The 17195-nt window shown below is 37.0% G+C and overlaps 2 protein-coding genes across 3 annotated transcripts; one reads left to right on the top strand and one right to left on the bottom strand.

The window, feature by feature from the left end:
• The first annotated feature begins 5018 nt into the window (after positions 1–5018).
• On the top strand, positions 5019–14553 carry LOC110723716 (peptidyl-prolyl cis-trans isomerase CYP37, chloroplastic-like). 2 transcript variants are annotated; one of them, XM_021903072.1, is made up of 12 exons: positions 5019–5315; positions 6237–6485; positions 6586–6675; positions 8391–8486; positions 10045–10152; positions 10867–10916; positions 11130–11232; positions 11766–11819; positions 12889–13047; positions 13134–13256; positions 13977–14026; positions 14140–14553. In XM_021903072.1, exons 1-12 carry the CDS (start codon positions 5151–5153, stop codon positions 14258–14260), a joined length of 1368 nt encoding a protein of 455 aa, XP_021758764.1. In that variant the 5' UTR covers positions 5019–5150; the 3' UTR covers positions 14261–14553. The 2 variants fall into 2 exon arrangements, with proteins under 2 accessions (XP_021758764.1, XP_021758766.1); XM_021903074.1 differs by having other exon boundaries at positions 5232–5315; positions 6229–6485.
• A 781-nt stretch (positions 14554–15334) lies between these two features.
• On the bottom strand, positions 15335–16629 carry LOC110723548. The gene is made up of 2 exons (XM_021902897.1): positions 15815–16629; positions 15335–15601 (listed from the first exon to the last, which is right to left on the bottom strand). The coding sequence occupies exons 1-2, from the start codon at positions 16149–16151 to the stop codon at positions 15585–15587; spliced, it is 354 nt and encodes a 117-aa protein (XP_021758589.1). The 5' UTR covers positions 16152–16629; the 3' UTR covers positions 15335–15584.
• Positions 16630–17195: the final 566 nt, after the last annotated feature.

Here is a 17195-nt window from a genome sequence, read left to right on the forward strand (position 1 = left end):
GAAATCAAAAAAATTAACCCAGAATAACCCACAAATCGAAAACACCCAGAATTCAAAATAGTTGAAATCGAAAGAAAAATTGAAATTGAAAGAAAAATCAAAAGCCCAGAAAAAAATTGAAATCTTAAACAAAAAAAAAATAACCGAGAAATCGATAAAAAAAAATGCAATCAAATTTGATGGAAAGAAGGGTTTGAAAGAGAATGATAAAGGGATTGAAAGAGAACGAGAAAGAGATTGAAAGAGGAGATGAGAGGAGATAAAAGAGAAATGGATGAGAGAGAAAGGATGAGCGGCGAAGTTTTTTTGTGAGTGAATTAGCTTTAGGGTTTGAGACTTAATATATATATAAAAATAAAATAAAATAAAAAGCCGTTTTTTTAAAAAAAAAAATGAATGGCACCGGTTCAAACCGGTGCCTTTTTTTATTTTTGGCACCGGTTCAGGGTGAACCGGTGCCTTTTCTCTTTTGGTAAAAACCCGCCCAATTCTAGACCGGTTTTGGGCACCGGTTTAGGCTGAACTGGTGCCATATGGGGGGTGCCTAATGCTTTTTTTCTACTAGTGATGGAAGCCGGAGTAGGCATCCATAAAGCTCATCAAGGCATGCCCGGCTGTCGAATCGACCAGAATGTCGATCTTAGGAAGCGGATAACTGTCCTTGGGACATGCCTTGTTGAGATCTGCGTAATCAACACACATACGCCAAGTACCATTCGGCTTCTTTACAAGCACAACATTCGCCACCTAGTCGAGGAAATTACATGGCCGAATGAACCCAGCATCCAACAGCTTTTTAACTTCGGCAGCTGCCGCCTGACTTCTCTCCTCGCCGTGATTTCTTTTCTTTTTCCGGATGGGCTTATTTTTAGGGTCCACGGCGAGTTTGTGGACAACAAGATCCGGGCTGACGCCTGACATCTCCTCCACTTCAAAGGCAAAAATGTCTTTGAATTCTTTCAGCAGAAGGTGCAAGTCTGCACCCAACTTTGCAAAAAGCAACCGTCCCAACCTTCACGGTACGCTCCAGACGGCTGTCGTCCAGAGGTATATCAATATGTTCACCAGCCGGTTGGGGACGGAGCTCATCTGACTGTTCACCGGTCAGTGATTGCTATTTTTTCTCTTTCTTCACCTCCACCAGCATAGGTGCCTTTCTTTTCTTCCCGGCTGCTGGTGGGGCTGGTACTGGATCAGCATCCTTGACATTGTCAAGGTCTATTGGTTCCTGGCCGTCTTGGTCCACGGTATCTTTGACGGCTGAGAGATAGCACTCCCGGGCCGTCTTCTGATCCCCATTCAAGGAACCAACAGAGTTGTCATCCCTCTCATACTTGATGAGCATGAGGGAAGGGATGATTACAGCCTTGGATTCGTTGAGGGTTGGCCGGCCCAAGATAATGTTGTAGGCGGTCAACTCCTCAACGACCAAAAACTTGACGACTAGGTGTCACCCAGCCGGATGGGTGGATCAACCCTTCCGAATGGGTAAACCATTCCACCCCCAAAGCCAACTAAGGGGTGGGTAACCGGATGCAAGCTGCTGTCATTGTATTTCAGCTTCTGCAAGCACCGGAGACTGATGATGTCTGATGAGCTGCCGGTGTCAATAAGGATCCGTCTAACCAGTTGGTTGGCAACCTTACATTCAATGATGACCGAGTCATCGTGTGGGCGGTGAACACTGCCCCTATCCTTCTCGGTGATCAGAATATCCGGGAAGGAGGAGCTTGCAGACGCCTGCCCATCATCATCTTTGTCCATCTTTTGAAGATAGCTCTTGGTGCCCCGGATGGTAGGGCCACCACATGAGAACTCGCCTGCTATTGTGTAGACCGGCTCCTTGTCGGTATCCGAGCTACTAGCAGGCTGGGGGGTAGTCTTAGAGGACTGACCCTTATTCTTCTTCTTTGCCCCGGCTGGGGACTTAGAAATGTAGGAATTCAGCATTCTCTTGTCAGCCAGACGGTCCAACGCCCGTTGAAGGCTGAAGCAGTCGTTGGTGTCATGGCCAACTTCCTCATGGTATTGACAGAATTTATTTTTGTTCCTTGATTGAATGGAACTTTTCATTGGATTCGGCTTCTCTAGGGACAGCCGGTCCTTAATTTCCATGAGGATGGAATTGCAGTCCTTGTTAAACTCGTAATTGGGGACGTACGGTTTAAACTCTTTCTTCTTCTTCTGGGACGGCTGGTCAGAATCACTAACCGCCCAGATTTCTTTTCTCTTCTCGCTCTTTTCTTTCTTTTTGGCCGGCTGGGCAGGCCGGATGTCTTTCTGCTTGTCGGACCTCTTGGAGTCCGACTGGTTACCAGGCGAGCAGAGGTCAGTAGCTTGAATGTAGCTTTCCGCCTCTCAGAGTCGCCTGTAAGGTAAAAGCCCCTTTTCTGACTAGGTCAAACTTAAAAGTCGACCCGTCTCTTAGACCTTTGAAAAAGTCTGTAAAAGCTACCTCATCAAACAGTCCTTGAATCTGAATTTTAATCAGATTGAACCGCCTGACGTAGGAGCGCAACCCGCAGAAGTATTGTTAAAGTTGTTTGGAAAATTCGACGTAGAAGCCGATTCAGACAACTGTTGATTTCTCTTCCGGTTGATAATCTCCCGGGCATCAAGAGATGATTTTTTACTTCCCACCGACTGTTGAGTCCGGCGGGTGTTATTGGTATTCCTCTTAGGAAGAAGAATCTTGGACCAATCAATGGTCCCGGCTGCCTTCTCCTTTGGATGGGGAGTTGGCTGCCGATCTTTGACTGACTTCCCCTTTTCCAGAGGAGCCTTCTTGGCCGACTGACCTCTACTTGGGCTAGCCCGGCTCTGGGTGATCAGCTCTTTAATTTCACCCTTGAAACTTGTCATGAACCTCATGAGTTCGTCTCGGGTGACAAGTGCTGATCCTGAGGCCGTATGGGTTTCCCCTTCCGGCTGCCCAGGGGGTCGACTTGCACCCGCCTGGGAGGCACCCCGCTCTAGAGTCTCTCTGGGCCGGATGTGCTTGATTCTGAGAGAGCCGTCATCGGTTGTAAAGGTTTCGACCTGGGGATCTTCATCCTCCTGGTTTGTAAAGACTTCTGGGTCATCGCCCAGACGGTTAAGGGGTACAGACTCTTGAACCATCTTCGAGGTACTCTCCCCACAGACGGCGCCAAATGTTTTGGGTTTTTTGTCCCTTGGGTGAGTTACGTCACGAAGTCTGATCCGGCTGGGTTGTACCTGCAAAATAACGGAGACTCCGGGTGGGTGGAGCTCCGCCTCCAACGATCAAGTTAGTAACTTGAAAGGGAATAAAGAGAACGGAAATTTAGGTGGGTATCTGCTCGGATTCCAAGCTCAGGTCTTTCTCTGATGTGAGAGAATGCAGGTGTAATCAATGATTCAATGTGTCCCCAAAGTGGGGAAATATCTCCCTATTTATAGGGCCCTTGGAGAGTGTGCCCCTATCTAGGTCACTTGACCTAACTTTCAGTGGGCTGCGCCGTAAAACGGTGCTTCTAGAATTTGGGCCCTTGAAGGCCGCCATTTTAGAAGTGTATCTGAGGGCGCCAAGTGTCAAGAGGATGTTAAGCCACGTGGGCCATCCTGAGCTCGACACGTGGCTTCCTCTCATTGGTCCACGTATCTAAGGTATTTTTACCCTAAAAATTTTCTTTACAAAAAATTAAATAATAACCACCCTATAGGCTTGTTCACGGATCAGATATCTGATCCGAAATGTGATTTTGGGTCACACATTTCGTAACGGATATCTGAACACTCGAATATCCAAAATTTTCGAATTGGGTGCTTCGGATATCCATTATCCAATATTAAGTAAAATTGTTATGATTACTTTCTAAATTTCACTAATTTTACTTTTTTATCACTAAGTTGTACAATATTTCCTCCGTTCTCTTTTACTTGATCCGCTTTGACTTTTACACTATTCATTACCTCTCTTTTGACTGTCTTTTGTGAATGATATCTAAGGAAAAATATATTCATGTGGGATCTTTTTGAATTCGTCTCAATAAATACTATCATAATGTACAACTTTTATAATTTTTACTTACGGAAAATTAAGATTATTGATCGCTAAAGTTTTGTATTGGCAAGCATGATAAAAGAAACACGTCAAGTAAAAAAGAACAGAGGAAGTATATTTTAACAAATTAGTAGTCCTTTTGTAATAAATATTTTCAAAATATATTAAGAATAATATAATAAGTTAATAATACAGGGTTACTTTTATATGAAACAATTAAAAAAACTATATATATTTCACTATTTTAGGCTTTATATTTCGGATATCTTTTGGATATCGGATATCCAAAATTTTGAAAATTAATATCCAAATCCGCATTCGATATCGGCTTTTTCGGATCGGATGTCCGATCCGAAATGAAAACTCGGATTGGATATCCAAAAATTCGGACCGGTTACAAATCTGATTATCGAATTTTCGGATTCTCGGATAGTTTTGTACAGGCCTACCACCGGCAATAACCATCCATTCTCTCTAACTTCTCCAATATCTACCATTTTTTTCACCAAAGATATATATCGTGCATTAGCATGGGTACTCTATAGAATCCACAAAATCAAAAGTGTATTATCAAATTATACGCAATCTATACTAGATTGATTGTCAAAATAATACAGAGTACTATCTAATATCTAATTTTTTTATGTCTCACAAATAATGTCTATTTTTACACGTACTCCTTCCATTTTTAAATACCTGCTCCATTTCTGTTGGACACGCATGCCGATGCTAATCTTTGATCACTAATATCTTTAATTATCAATAAGTAAAATTCTAACAATTGAAAATTAATAATCTATTCATTGAGATGATTCCAACAAGTACCCAAAAGACTATATTTTTTTTCTTTATGTATAAATTATAAACATTAGTTAAACTAGGATAAATAAATAGTGCAAAAAATAGAAATGGAACGACTAATTAAAAACAGAGGGAGTAATAAGTAATTATCGGAGTTATATTTTTGGCTCCGAGATGGAATGAACAAAAATTATAAAAAATGAATACCCAAACAAGTAAGAAGTAACCCAAGCCGGATGAGTTGATGATGAGATAACGTTGAGTAGATGAGGCTATAGGTAACGCGCCATTATCCCTCCTCTTCTTCCCCCAACTCAGTTCTTCAATGGCGTCCCAATTATCATATTCTCCAATCTTCCTCTCTTCATCTCCCAAAATTTCAATGAATTCCCAATTCACTTCTCCCCTTCACCGCCATTTCCTCTTCCCTCGAATTCAAACAATCCAGCATTCCACTGTTCGACGCGTAACTACCCATTACTCCTTAAAGGTTGGTTCTTTCTGATAATCCCCTTTTTTTTTTACTTCAATTTGTCAATGTACATTCAATTCTCATTTGTATATCTTATTTTCAATTTGTTAATGTTGTTTACTGCACAAATTCATCCGAAGCATGCTGTGCACTATTGAGTTATGCAATTGGGAGTATGATGTGTTGTTTTCTTTTATCTTAATAATCGTTTTGTTAGGTTTGGAGACGCAAATTGATGAATTAAGTATAGTGAGATAAGAGTATGAGAGTAAGAGAGTAAGTATAGGATTCTATTTTACATGGATTTAGTGGTGAACATTCTTTTATAATTGATAAGAAGGTGTTTTTTGGCCATCCTTCAATGGAGTGCGAGAAGATTATTTGTTGACGAAAAGAGTACTAGCTAGACTGCTAGATTATATACAAATTTCTAAATAAGACTCTTACTTTCATAAGATCATGGGTTGGTTGGGCTAAGGGGAGTTAGAATTAGGGATAGGGTTACATGCTTGCTTCGACTCACAAAAGTGGTCTTATGATGGTAAGGCCGTCTTACACAAATGTTTGTCTAGATTATATATGTGGGAGAATGATGTGCATTATGCTATGATCAATGTTCATTTAAGGTTAATTAGCATAGTTGCGCGTTCTTTTATCATATAGCCTAGTTGGTCCGTTTATAGAATTTAGTATGAAATTACATGTTGTGGGTGGTTTTTTTAGTACTATGTGATATATTGTTTGAGCAAGACAGTGCCAATTGCCAATTGTTTGAATGAATGAGTAAGATAATATAATTTGATATAAGTCATATAACTTTGCTGGTTCTGTATATCTTTCATTTAATGCTTTACAGATTCCTATCAACCTTGTATAGTACAATGAGTTCAGTTCTTTTCATGGTTATCCCAATTCATAAATGGAACTTCAGTCATGCAGGAATCAACAGATCAGCATGGTACATCTTATACCCCCATGGTTAAGAATGGGCTGAAAGGACTCCAAAGGACCTTGGCTGCAGTTCTTCTCGTCGCTCAGATTTCAACTCCTTTACCTATTATTGAGTGGGGTTACTCTGTCCCTCCCGCAAAGGCTGTGCTTTATTCTCCAGATACTAAAGTTCCTAGAACTGGGGAACTTGCATTAAGAAGGGCAATACCAGCAAACTCAAACATGAAAACAATACAGGTTGATCTTTACATTGTTTCACATGGTTCTCTGAGAACTATCTTGTTATCTTACTTTGACATGTCTCCCCCCCTTTGTCAAATATTTTTATCTTGTCCAGGAATCTCTAGAGGAGCTCTCATACTTGCTTAGAATCCCTCAAAGAAAACCATACGGAACGATGGAAGGAAATGTAAAAAAAGCATTGAAGGTTTGTTTTCTTATGCTTTGCAGCTATAATATTTATGTAGCGTATCATTTATATTTTACATGCACTGCAGCATAATTACATGAAGCAGAATTATGATTATTTCTGCTCTGTACAGCTGTACTGATCTGTTGTCAGTATCGGCTTACTCAAGGATATAATTCAAACATTCGAATCTGGAATTTCATTTCAGAGTTTTGTAGATAACTGTAGAAGGAAATAAAATTTACTTGAATAGAGAGAAACCTTCAATATCTGTCTTAAATGGATCCATGAACTACGTGCATTACATATTTAAATTTCAGAGTATTACAAGCTAGCTCACTTACTAGTATAACTGATTTTCTATAGTGGCATTTTGCTTTCTGTAACCGAGGCTAACTACTACTCCCTCCGTTTTTAAATACTTGCTCCATTTCTCTTGGGCACGCATGCCGATGCTAATCTTTGATCACTAATATCTTTAATTATCAATAAGTATAAATTCTAACAATTGAAAATTAATAATCTATTCATTGAGATGATTCTAACAGATACCCACAAGATTATATTTTTTCTTATGTATAAATCACAAACATTAGTCAAAGTAGGACAAATGAATAGCGCAAAAAATAGAAATGGAGCAAGTATTTAAAAACGGAGGGAGTATGTTGTAATTTATTATAAGAACAACCCTTATTCTCACTGGATACTAATTGAATCGAACAGTATTCATTGAACTCCATACTTGGTGATGTTTATGTACTCCAACATGACCTCCTCTGTTGAGTAAAACTAGGGTTGAAGTATTTAGATATCTTTCTAAAATTTTCAGGATCAAGTCTTAAATGATGTAAAATTGTAGAATTGTATATGTCAATGTATATATATTATTCATCTTGCTAGCATCCATGGTCTAATCAAAAGATCAAATGTATAAATACAATAGCCAGCAGTGATAACATAACTCAATTTGACAGATGAAACTCTGTGCCTTCTTCATTCAGCCTGAAGTTTAAATATATTTACTTTATTGTAGCATCAGGTAATTAAATGTCCTTAAAAACTGAAGTTTAACTCAATAAGAATTATCCTACCTCCATTTCTTTTTAGTTGACACGTATTCTTTTTTAGGAAGTTTTTTTTAGTTGACACGTTTCATTTTGGTATAAATTTTTTACCTTGCATTTACAAGCTACACCACTTGCTTTTTCATTTTCTCTCACTCTCTCTCCTCTCCTTAATATACGTGCCTAAATCAAATGCGTCAACTAAATAGAAACGGAAGAAGTATATGATGATATTTCTTCATCTATCATGACAAATTACAGTGATTTTTTTCCACTTGGTATTTAATCTATTCAACTCTTGTTAAAAAATAAATTATGCATGTGAATTATTTATTTCTTTAAGTGCTTGTATTGCCCCATTGAACTAGTAGGAAAAGATTTGTCACATCATGCAAAATTCTCTGATATATAACATGATACAGTTTTGGTCTCTGATATTTATGCCTCATTATGTGTATATCTTGTTCCCTTCATAGTGCACTGTACGTTTATGTTTCTGCTTCTCCATTGCAACAACTCTCGGCATCTTTATCAATTAAAATTAGGCTTCTATTCTGAGTATGTTTTTAATTTTGTATGTATACTTGCTTTACCTTCAAATTTATCTCATCTTTGTCAAAGAAATAGAACTGTCTTTGATCTTTTTAGCCTGTTAACCTTTCATGCCAGGTAGCACTAGATGAAAAGGAATCAATTTTGGGTAGTATGCCCGCTGATTCGAAGGAAAAGGGTTCTCTTCTGTATGCATCTTTGATTGACGGGAAGGTATGTCATATATGTTGTGGATATGTTTTCCAATGTTTGTAAGCAGCTTTCTTCTTATTTATTACCTTGAAGCTGGCTCTTTGTTTCTATTGACCTTTGTGCTTGCTTAAGCATAATTTGGCAGCATATTTGGTATGCTATAACACCTCTGTAGTCTGTATGCTATATTAAATCCAATTAAATGCTTTTTCTTTAGTTTTAAATTACGTTATGTTGAAATTCTCATCCTGAGCTCCTAGAAAATTAAAAGATGAGAAAAAAAATGTGTGTGTGTTCAAGGGAATTTATAATCATGAGAGTGATAGGCATGTCTTCAGTCCTCACTCCTATCTAAGAAGCAGAAACCTATCTCGGGCCTCCTAACTAGTATTAGGCTCGTCTTCACTCCTATCTAAGAAGTAGAAACCTATCTCAGGCCTCCTATCTAGTATTAGGCAAGTAAGGAAGGGTTGGATCAACCTATAAGAGTATGAGAGATTATACATCTTATGAGAGTATGAGTTTTTGCTGTCATTTTCACTTTTGGTTGATAGAGCTACGAACGAGATTGTAATAGGATAAATAATATAACAAAAGAGGTCTATGGGCATTGGCTCTCCACTAACATGCTATGACTTGTAAGTTGTAACGACCACCCTTCATTCTTACCTATGACTAATGTGAATAAGTAAGGAAACAACCTAGCCCATTCCTATCCAGGGCCAATGGATTAAAATCTGTAGCGTGGCTTGAAACCCTAATCAACCCCAACTATCATTGTTATTTTAGTATGAGATCTAACCCCCTCGAGCCAAGTGAAGATGCCTAACATATATTCAAATCCTCCGCGGATTGCATCATGGATATTATTAATCAAGTAATAAAGACCAAACCTATGACAAACAAGTCATTGAAACAAGTCTTCCTATTCTACAAAACAATCCTCAGCCACACAAACAAGTTTCACATATCACCCCCCCCCCCTTCTTTTTCCCTTCGAATTGCCTCCTAAAAATTACCTGATTTCTGAGGAAAAACAACCTAGAAAACATGATCGCTAGTAAAAACACTACTAAATATGAAGAACTACTAGACATGAATCTTGTGACGCTAAAAGAAAAAAGAAAGAAGATTATATAATAACAAGAATGTAAGGAATCAATTATGTACACTAACAATAATGGGGAGAGATTAGAAATTATAGTAACCCTTTGAAAGAGGATGCAAAAGAAGAGGTTAATAATTTCCAAGAGTATGTGTACAAGTGTTGAGAATAGACTTAGCAACTTAAAGTACTTGAAAAACTAGATTACAGAGAAGAGAACTTTCTTCTATCTAAAAAGTGGCTACAAAAGATGAAATTATCGAGTAGCTAGTAGTTGTGTTTGGTCAGTATGCACAAAATCAGGGAACGGCTGTTTCTTTGTTGTCCACTGAAATAGAGATTTGTGTTTCTTATCCTCACAGTCCAAACAGGGGTGCACGGCCATGCTCTAGCCATTACTCTGAAGCTGGCTTCTTCTTCTAGTTTATGTCATGTAAATACTATTTTACAACTTTCTTCAGCTTTTTCTTGTAGGGTGGCTTGCGATCACTTCTCGATTGCATAAAAGAAAAGGATGCTGATAGAGTATCAGTGGGCCTTGCATCTTCATTGGATACAGTTGCAGAATTGGAGCTGCTACAGGTATCATTGAATATTGATAACTATTCTATTATATATAAATGAAATTTAAGCAAATGAGTGACATAATGATATAGTAGTTTTTTACATCTGAGAATGCATTTTTAAGTTTTCTCATTTGCTCTTTCATATAATCATAGAACTTTGAAAGTGAGAAATAACAGTGTTTGACTGAAAGGTCACTTCTGTAACTAAAGCTGCTATGTACTCTTGAGTGCATTCCAAAAACTTAGTCATCCTAGGTTCATGAGAGAAATCACAGGGGTCTATTTAATTTGCTGAGATATGTAGAGATCTAAGCTTATGATTAGATGATATAGCTAGAAACAGCTTCTGTTCTATTCTGTTTCTTGGCCCCTTGGAAAATTGCAATTCAAATCAATCATAATATCCAATATTATAATTCCGAATGCTTCAAGATCAAAAGCTTTTAAGATTCAAAGAAGCTCTTCTGCTAGTTGTTACCTTTTTCACTGCTTGGGTTCTAGTACTGACCTTTGTAGTTTCATTGTGCAACAGATGCTATTAAAAGCATGCCATAGCCTTTAGTGAGCGAGGTCTCATCATGCTTTCTTTGCTGTACTCACCTTCACATAAAATGACTGTATTATATATTTCTTCTGAATTTAGTTGATTATTAGCTGTAATTTCTATCCTTCCATGGGGAGGCTTCAACTAGATGGCAAAAATAAATTTAACATGTTTCGATTGCAACAGGCTCCAGGAATATCGTTTTTATTACCTCAGCAATACTCACAGTATCCAAGGCATGTTTTCTTTTTGTCAGCTTTTTGCTCTTTTCATTGTTGGTGGAAGGAAAGAGGAATAATTTTTATTGATTAGTGCTCCTGCTAATTAATTAATGAACTCATTTTGTGACAATTAAATTTGATCTGCTGCTTTTGAAGCAATGGATATAAAGTTGGCCTTTTATGATCTCTTCTGTATTAAACCTGTGCTTGGATATATTTGGTCTTTAGGCTAAATGGGCGAGGAACAGTTGAATTTGTTATTGAAAAAGGTGATGGTTCTACGTTTACTCCTCAAGCTGGAGGTGAAGCCAAAAATACAGCCACCATTCAGGTACTAACTCTGTAATAAATCTCTATTGTAAAGCAAGCACTAATAAGAATCCAATAATTCAACCTGATTATCTAGTTTAATTCGTGTATTCTGCTCATTTAACATTTTTGGACTTGTTTGCGCCTAAAACCCAGACAATTGATCTACCATTCAGTACACTTCAAACTGTTTCCTTTGAGCTTCTTGAAACCCACAATTCTTCGATCAGTGAAAGGAACTATATACTTATATAGGGTGAAAGCATCTATTAAAGTTTGAAACTCCAGGTGCTCTCTGAGGGATCCGATTTATAATGCCTTCTGTATAATTATCTGCCTCTTTTTATGGGGCTATAATCATATGGACATACACAGATCATGTAGCACCTGCACATAAGTACTAAAAAGAATGCTTATAGTTGAATTAGGAACCGTAGGATTTCAATTTGAATAGTTGAGAATTTCACTTCTATGCCATGTAAATAAATTCTTTGCTGGTGAGTTGTTTCTTTTTGTTACTATCATACTTAGCTTATCAATAATGCATGCATTCAGGTTGTAATAGATGGATATTCGGCACCATTGACTGCTGGGAATTTCGCTAAATTGGTAAGGTACTTAAACAAAACTTTTCCTTGATAAATTCCAATTTTGTTATGCACATTGAGTTCATCATCTGTTTAAAATCACTTATTTGAGAAATGGATTCTCAGTGTTCAAGTCTCATTATGACATCACTTATATGTATGCACACAAATTAATTTTACATTTTCTGGAGGAAAGTAGGTCACCTAAAAGTTAGAGAAGTTTAGGTGGAATTTATTTTGGAAGAAGTTCCAGTTAAGGTTCTTGATGTTAGGCTAAATTTTACTTTTGTGCCCTATATTTGTATATTTCCAATTTGGTAACCAAGATTTGCAAAGGATTTTCATTTTGGATACCTTTGTGGCTCCACCAATCTAATTAGTCATTTTTTTTTATTCCACCAAGTTTTTACAATTTGAAGCATGGATGGCACTGCACCATCGTTTAAAATTACTGCACTTAGGCACAGGAGTTCTTCCAACTCAGCACTGAGAAATCTGGATTCCCTCTGGAAACTATGTATCCAATGGTCCGCTGACTTTCTGTACACTTCACCATACCTACATAGTGAAAGTTCTGACAGAGAGAAGCATCAAGGTTTACTTGAAGAGAGCTTGGTCCTGGAGGTTGCCTAGGAAAAGGTTATTTGGGTTAATGTTAGCATGGCTCTGAGCCCCTGAGTATTTTGAAAAAGGCTGGTGAGATGCTTGATTTGCTGAAACCTGAGTTTTCTACCTGAAGAAATTACATGGGATTGTGAGGTGGAAGAACATTTTGATCTTGTGAAATAGTGTGGTTTTGATTACTTATGCTCTTTGTTCTTTGAATGGCTCAAATGGTTTATATGTATCATAGACTGCATTGGCTAACCCTTGATGAGCAATTAACTATTAAGCAATGGCCACATGTATACATAATTATATTGCTGTTATTAAAATACCAATGATTTCCTTATGAAATTATGTGGCAAACTAATAACAATCAAGTGTGTTAATGAATCAAGAGGTTGCCAACTTTTCTTCATTCTATACAAGATCAAGTTATGTTGATTAACTCTTTTGTATAAAATGGCATACTTGCACAAAATTATCAGTTAATGGATGGAACATATGATGGTACAAAGCTAAATTGCACCACTCAAGCTGTTCTCTCTGACAACAAACTTGACGCAAACAAAGGTTATAGTGTTCCTCTAGAATTAATGCCATCTGGGCAATTTGAGCCGCTCTACAAGACAACTTTGAGTGTACAGGTTGGTGTTCATTTTCATTCCCATCTGAGAACTTGCCAAGCCTGCTGATGTCATTTTGCAATGTATAATCTCTCTTTGCATTTCAGGATGGTGAGCTGCCAGTTTTGCCATTATCTGTTTATGGAGCGGTTGTTATGGCTCACAGTGATTCTTCTGAGGAATACTCATCGCCGAATCAGTTTTTCTTTTATTTGTATGACAAGAGAAATGTAAGTCTACCCCAACCTTGTTGAACTTACCTTATTTTTACACTGCTGTATAGCCTGTATTACTAAATGATGGCTACCAGTATTCCAATAATTCCTGTTTAATGTTAATTTGGAACAGTTAATAAAATAATAATGCAAGTAATAATGTCACAGGACTCACAGTAGTTTTCTAAACAAAAGTGGGCATTATCTTAAATTAGCAGAGCATCTTTCTATTTTTCTCAAGATAGCATTTTTGTTTCCAATAAGGCTGAGAAAATATATCATACTTCTATTCTATTGGTGATTTCTACGACACATTGCTGACCCAAAATTACCACTCAGCATTTGAAAAAAGTTCTTTTGTTCCCATTGTAAGATTCAATCTTCAACCATGTGAGGGGAGCTCAGTTGGTTAGAGCTTCCACTCTAGAACTTGAGGCCTCATGCTCAAAGCTCATTCAGGGCAGGGGGTTGGAGGTGGAGTAGGTTGAATTTAGGTGCTTTATTAGAGGGCGCTGTATATACATCACCAAGTAGTTTTGGTGGTAGCATACTAGCATATACCCAAAGTAGGGAACTTTTTCCAAGTAATATAGTGTAGGAATTTTCTTTAGCTCTTTTGATAGGAATTTTCCCTTGTGTCCTCTTGGATATATAACCTATTATTATTCGATAATCATTTAAGTGGTACAGAGAATATGATAATGTGAATACATTATGACCCTTTCACTTTTTCAGGCCGGCTTAGGAGGACTGTCATTTGATGAAGGTCAATTCTCTGTGTTTGGGTATGTCTTTAAAGCTTAATTGTACTCTAATATTTTTCTTTTATATCACTATTTTACATTCAACATTCTCATATGATTGTGATTTTTTTCGTCACCGGTATATCATGGTGTAGTTACACAATAGTGGGGCAAGATATTCTTCCTCAAATCAAAACTGGCGATATCATTAGATCTGCAAAGCTAGTGGAAGGCCAAGATCGCCTCATACTGCCAAGTAACCCAAATTCAACTTGAAAGTGCTCTCATTAGACCCTGCTCTGATTGCATTTCTTAAATTTGCGGCATGCTATTCGTTCTTTTACCTTGATAGAGAACTATAAACGCCTACAAACTTCCTAGCTCATTATTCCAGATCTGTACAATGATATTACCTCAATGTTCAGCTTCAAGATCATATTCCTTCTGGCATTGCTGGTGGAAAACTCATATTTCATACTTCATTAGCAACCTGGCTTATGTATAGTGTCTAGGTTTATTGTTTGAATTATGTATCTAAGATTGTTGAATTGAACATGGTTTTCAGATTCCTAATCCAGGCTCTTATTTGTCAAATATGGCATGGTTCATTTGTAATGCCTAGACCTGGTTATTGGGCGGGTCGGGTGCGGGTCGGTGCGGGTCAGGGTCAAAGAGGGTCACATTTTATAGGGTCGGGACAATTCGGGCCGCGGGTTGATAATGGGCGGGCCTACAAAATATCAATTAAAATAAATATTGGATAAAGCCATTATTAAATACATATGAATACAAATTAATCTATATAATTATTTTTACATTATGTATTTTCTTTATCAACTAAATTGGAAAAACATGTTGCCCCTATATTGACCCTACCCAATAAGGGCCATGTCCATTAATAGCAATGTCCATTAAAAGCCCTATAACCTTGGCCCTAACCCTATTATCATTGGGCTACCCTGTCCAATAACCACCTCTAGTAATGCCGTGCACACTTGGCCTGTGTGAGCTCTTTAGTCAGGTGCAGGCAATTTGTTCATAGCACATTCTGCTGTATCTTCCTTTTAAGTACACTTACAATAGCGACTTGTATCGTCCAAATTTAGGCATGAACGTTTATCACATGGTAATGTAGGTTATGTAGCCAAATTCAAACTTAAGATGATCTTACCAGCTCTTACTAAACCACCCTCATCTGAAAATTCATTGTTAAGAGACTTAAGACACCCGTTGATCCGGATTTGCCTAATCAAACCACTGCACCTATTGTATCCCTTATCATCACACAGTTTAAGTACTCATTTTGTTTAAAGTGCAAAGGAGAATTAATATGCATTTTGGGAAATGACGTTGAAGATGTAATAAAAACCAACTCAATAACACCTGAGATAATTGAAGTTCATACATATGAAGCGACAAACTAATTACACTAACACATAATGCGTTAAAAGAAATTTCCAAAATACTTAGAAAAATTAACTAGGGTAACTACTCAAACTTGCGACAAAAAGTTAAATTTACCATAACAAGCCTAAAACATATGGAAAGATGCTACAACAACAAAATGTCATAGATGAATCAGATGCTCTTCATTTCCTGCTTATGGAACTGTATAACCTGCCAAAAACAAGCCAAAAAAAAAAAAAAACATTAATTAGCACGTACGTATAAACTAGTGACGTGACAGCTAAATCAGAAGGAAGTTACCACGTGTTATAAATAAACAAAACTTATGTTCAAAACCAATTATCAAAATTAATAATATAATTTGAAACTAGTAACATGACAGCTAAATCTGAGCAGAGGTGAAGTACGTAAATTAAAACTTACTTCCGCACTTGGAGCCGTGAGCCATGGTTTTGCCACAACTCTGAAGACAGTGCATAGCTTTAGGCATGCTAATGAGCTGCTCAACCTGTGAAGTAATATGCGTACACATGCATGCAACATCAATATTTTTTAACACATTACAACATGCTGAAGATGGATCCATTGGTGGACCAGGTTTTTGGACAAACACTGCACATTGTGTTATAAGCCCTTGCAAATCACCATTGCATTGCCCATTTCCTACCTTAATGTTTCCATAATATGCTCCAATTAAACCGAAAATTATAGCGAAAACTAAAACATTATGATTATTTTTGCTAATCAAGGTTATTGCCATTATGATGGGTAAAAATGAAATACAACTTGTTTTGTATGTTAAATTGTGAAATTTGGTGATATAAGTTAAGGGGTATTTATAGATGGCAATTCTTGGTTTTGATTCTAATTTATGAAGATAAAGTAAGATTAAATTTGGTTATTTGCTTATTGGATGCATGTACTGTGTGACTTATGACCGTTGCAGATTAGGTTGATTTCTGTTCTCTTGTTGGGGTTGATGATGATCAAGTTGTGGATTTTGGAAATTGTTATATGCAATTTACTTACATGCATGTGAACTTTATTTTATACTTAATTTACTATTACTAGTGTTAATTTCATGACTTTTTTTTGTCTAGTTTGTTTTGTACTTTTGTGGTATATACTGAGAATCTATGTAAACATTTCATTTGGATTCCAAATGTGTGCCATTTTCTAGTTAAATTTTGAACAATTATGTTTTGGACTATCTACTACTACAAGAGTACAAGGCTAACTACAAATCTACAACATCTTATGAGCGACTGCCTCCAGGATAAAAGCTCGGTATTTTTATCAGATACTCCCTCTTTTCCCGATTGATAGCCACTTTTATCATTTTTAGTGACTTAAAATGTTAGTAACATTTGCTTTTTTCAAGTACCATTAATATTATTTTTTTACAAAAATTCTCTAACATTTGCAAAAATATTTGTGTAAATTTAACTTTTCCATGTACTTTAATTACTTTATATCTCTCTATTTTTTTGCATACCCAATGTAAATTTACTTTTTCAATGTACTTTCTTTATTTCTCCTTAATTCCCGTGATTTTTTAGTAAAAGTAACTATCAATTGGAGACGGAGGGAGTATATTTGCCGGTGTTTGGTATGTAGCTGGTGTCAGTGTCTCTTGACCGACATTGCAAAGCTTTCAACTTCGGCTTCTCTTAGCTTATCTAATTTGCCCTTAACAAGATTAAATGTTCAATGTGGAATACTTCATATGTAAACAACATTTGTACTTTATACCCAAAAAAAAAAAAATGGTTAGCATTTGGTTTGAAAGTGTCTTAATCTTCTA

Source organism: Chenopodium quinoa, unplaced genomic scaffold, assembly GCF_001683475.1.
Source record: "Chenopodium quinoa cultivar QQ74 unplaced genomic scaffold, ASM168347v1, whole genome shotgun sequence".
NCBI lineage: Eukaryota > Viridiplantae > Streptophyta > Magnoliopsida > Caryophyllales > Amaranthaceae > Chenopodium > Chenopodium quinoa.

What these genes read in the sequence shown, in the direction of transcription:
- LOC110723716 (XM_021903072.1), top strand. Translation starts at nt 5,151, where the DNA reads ATGGCGTCCCAATTATCATATTCTCCAATCTTCCTCTCTTCATCTCCC. An exon ending in AAAATACAGCCACCATTCAG is followed by an intron (nt 11,233 to 11,765) that starts GTACTAACTCTG and finishes GCATGCATTCAG; the next exon opens with GTTGTAATAGATGGATATTC. An exon ending in CTGGGAATTTCGCTAAATTG is followed by an intron (nt 11,820 to 12,888) that starts GTAAGGTACTTA and finishes CAAAATTATCAG; the next exon opens with TTAATGGATGGAACATATGA.
- LOC110723548 (XM_021902897.1), bottom strand. Translation starts at nt 16,151, where the DNA reads ATGGCAATAACCTTGATTAGCAAAAATAATCATAATGTTTTAGTTTTC.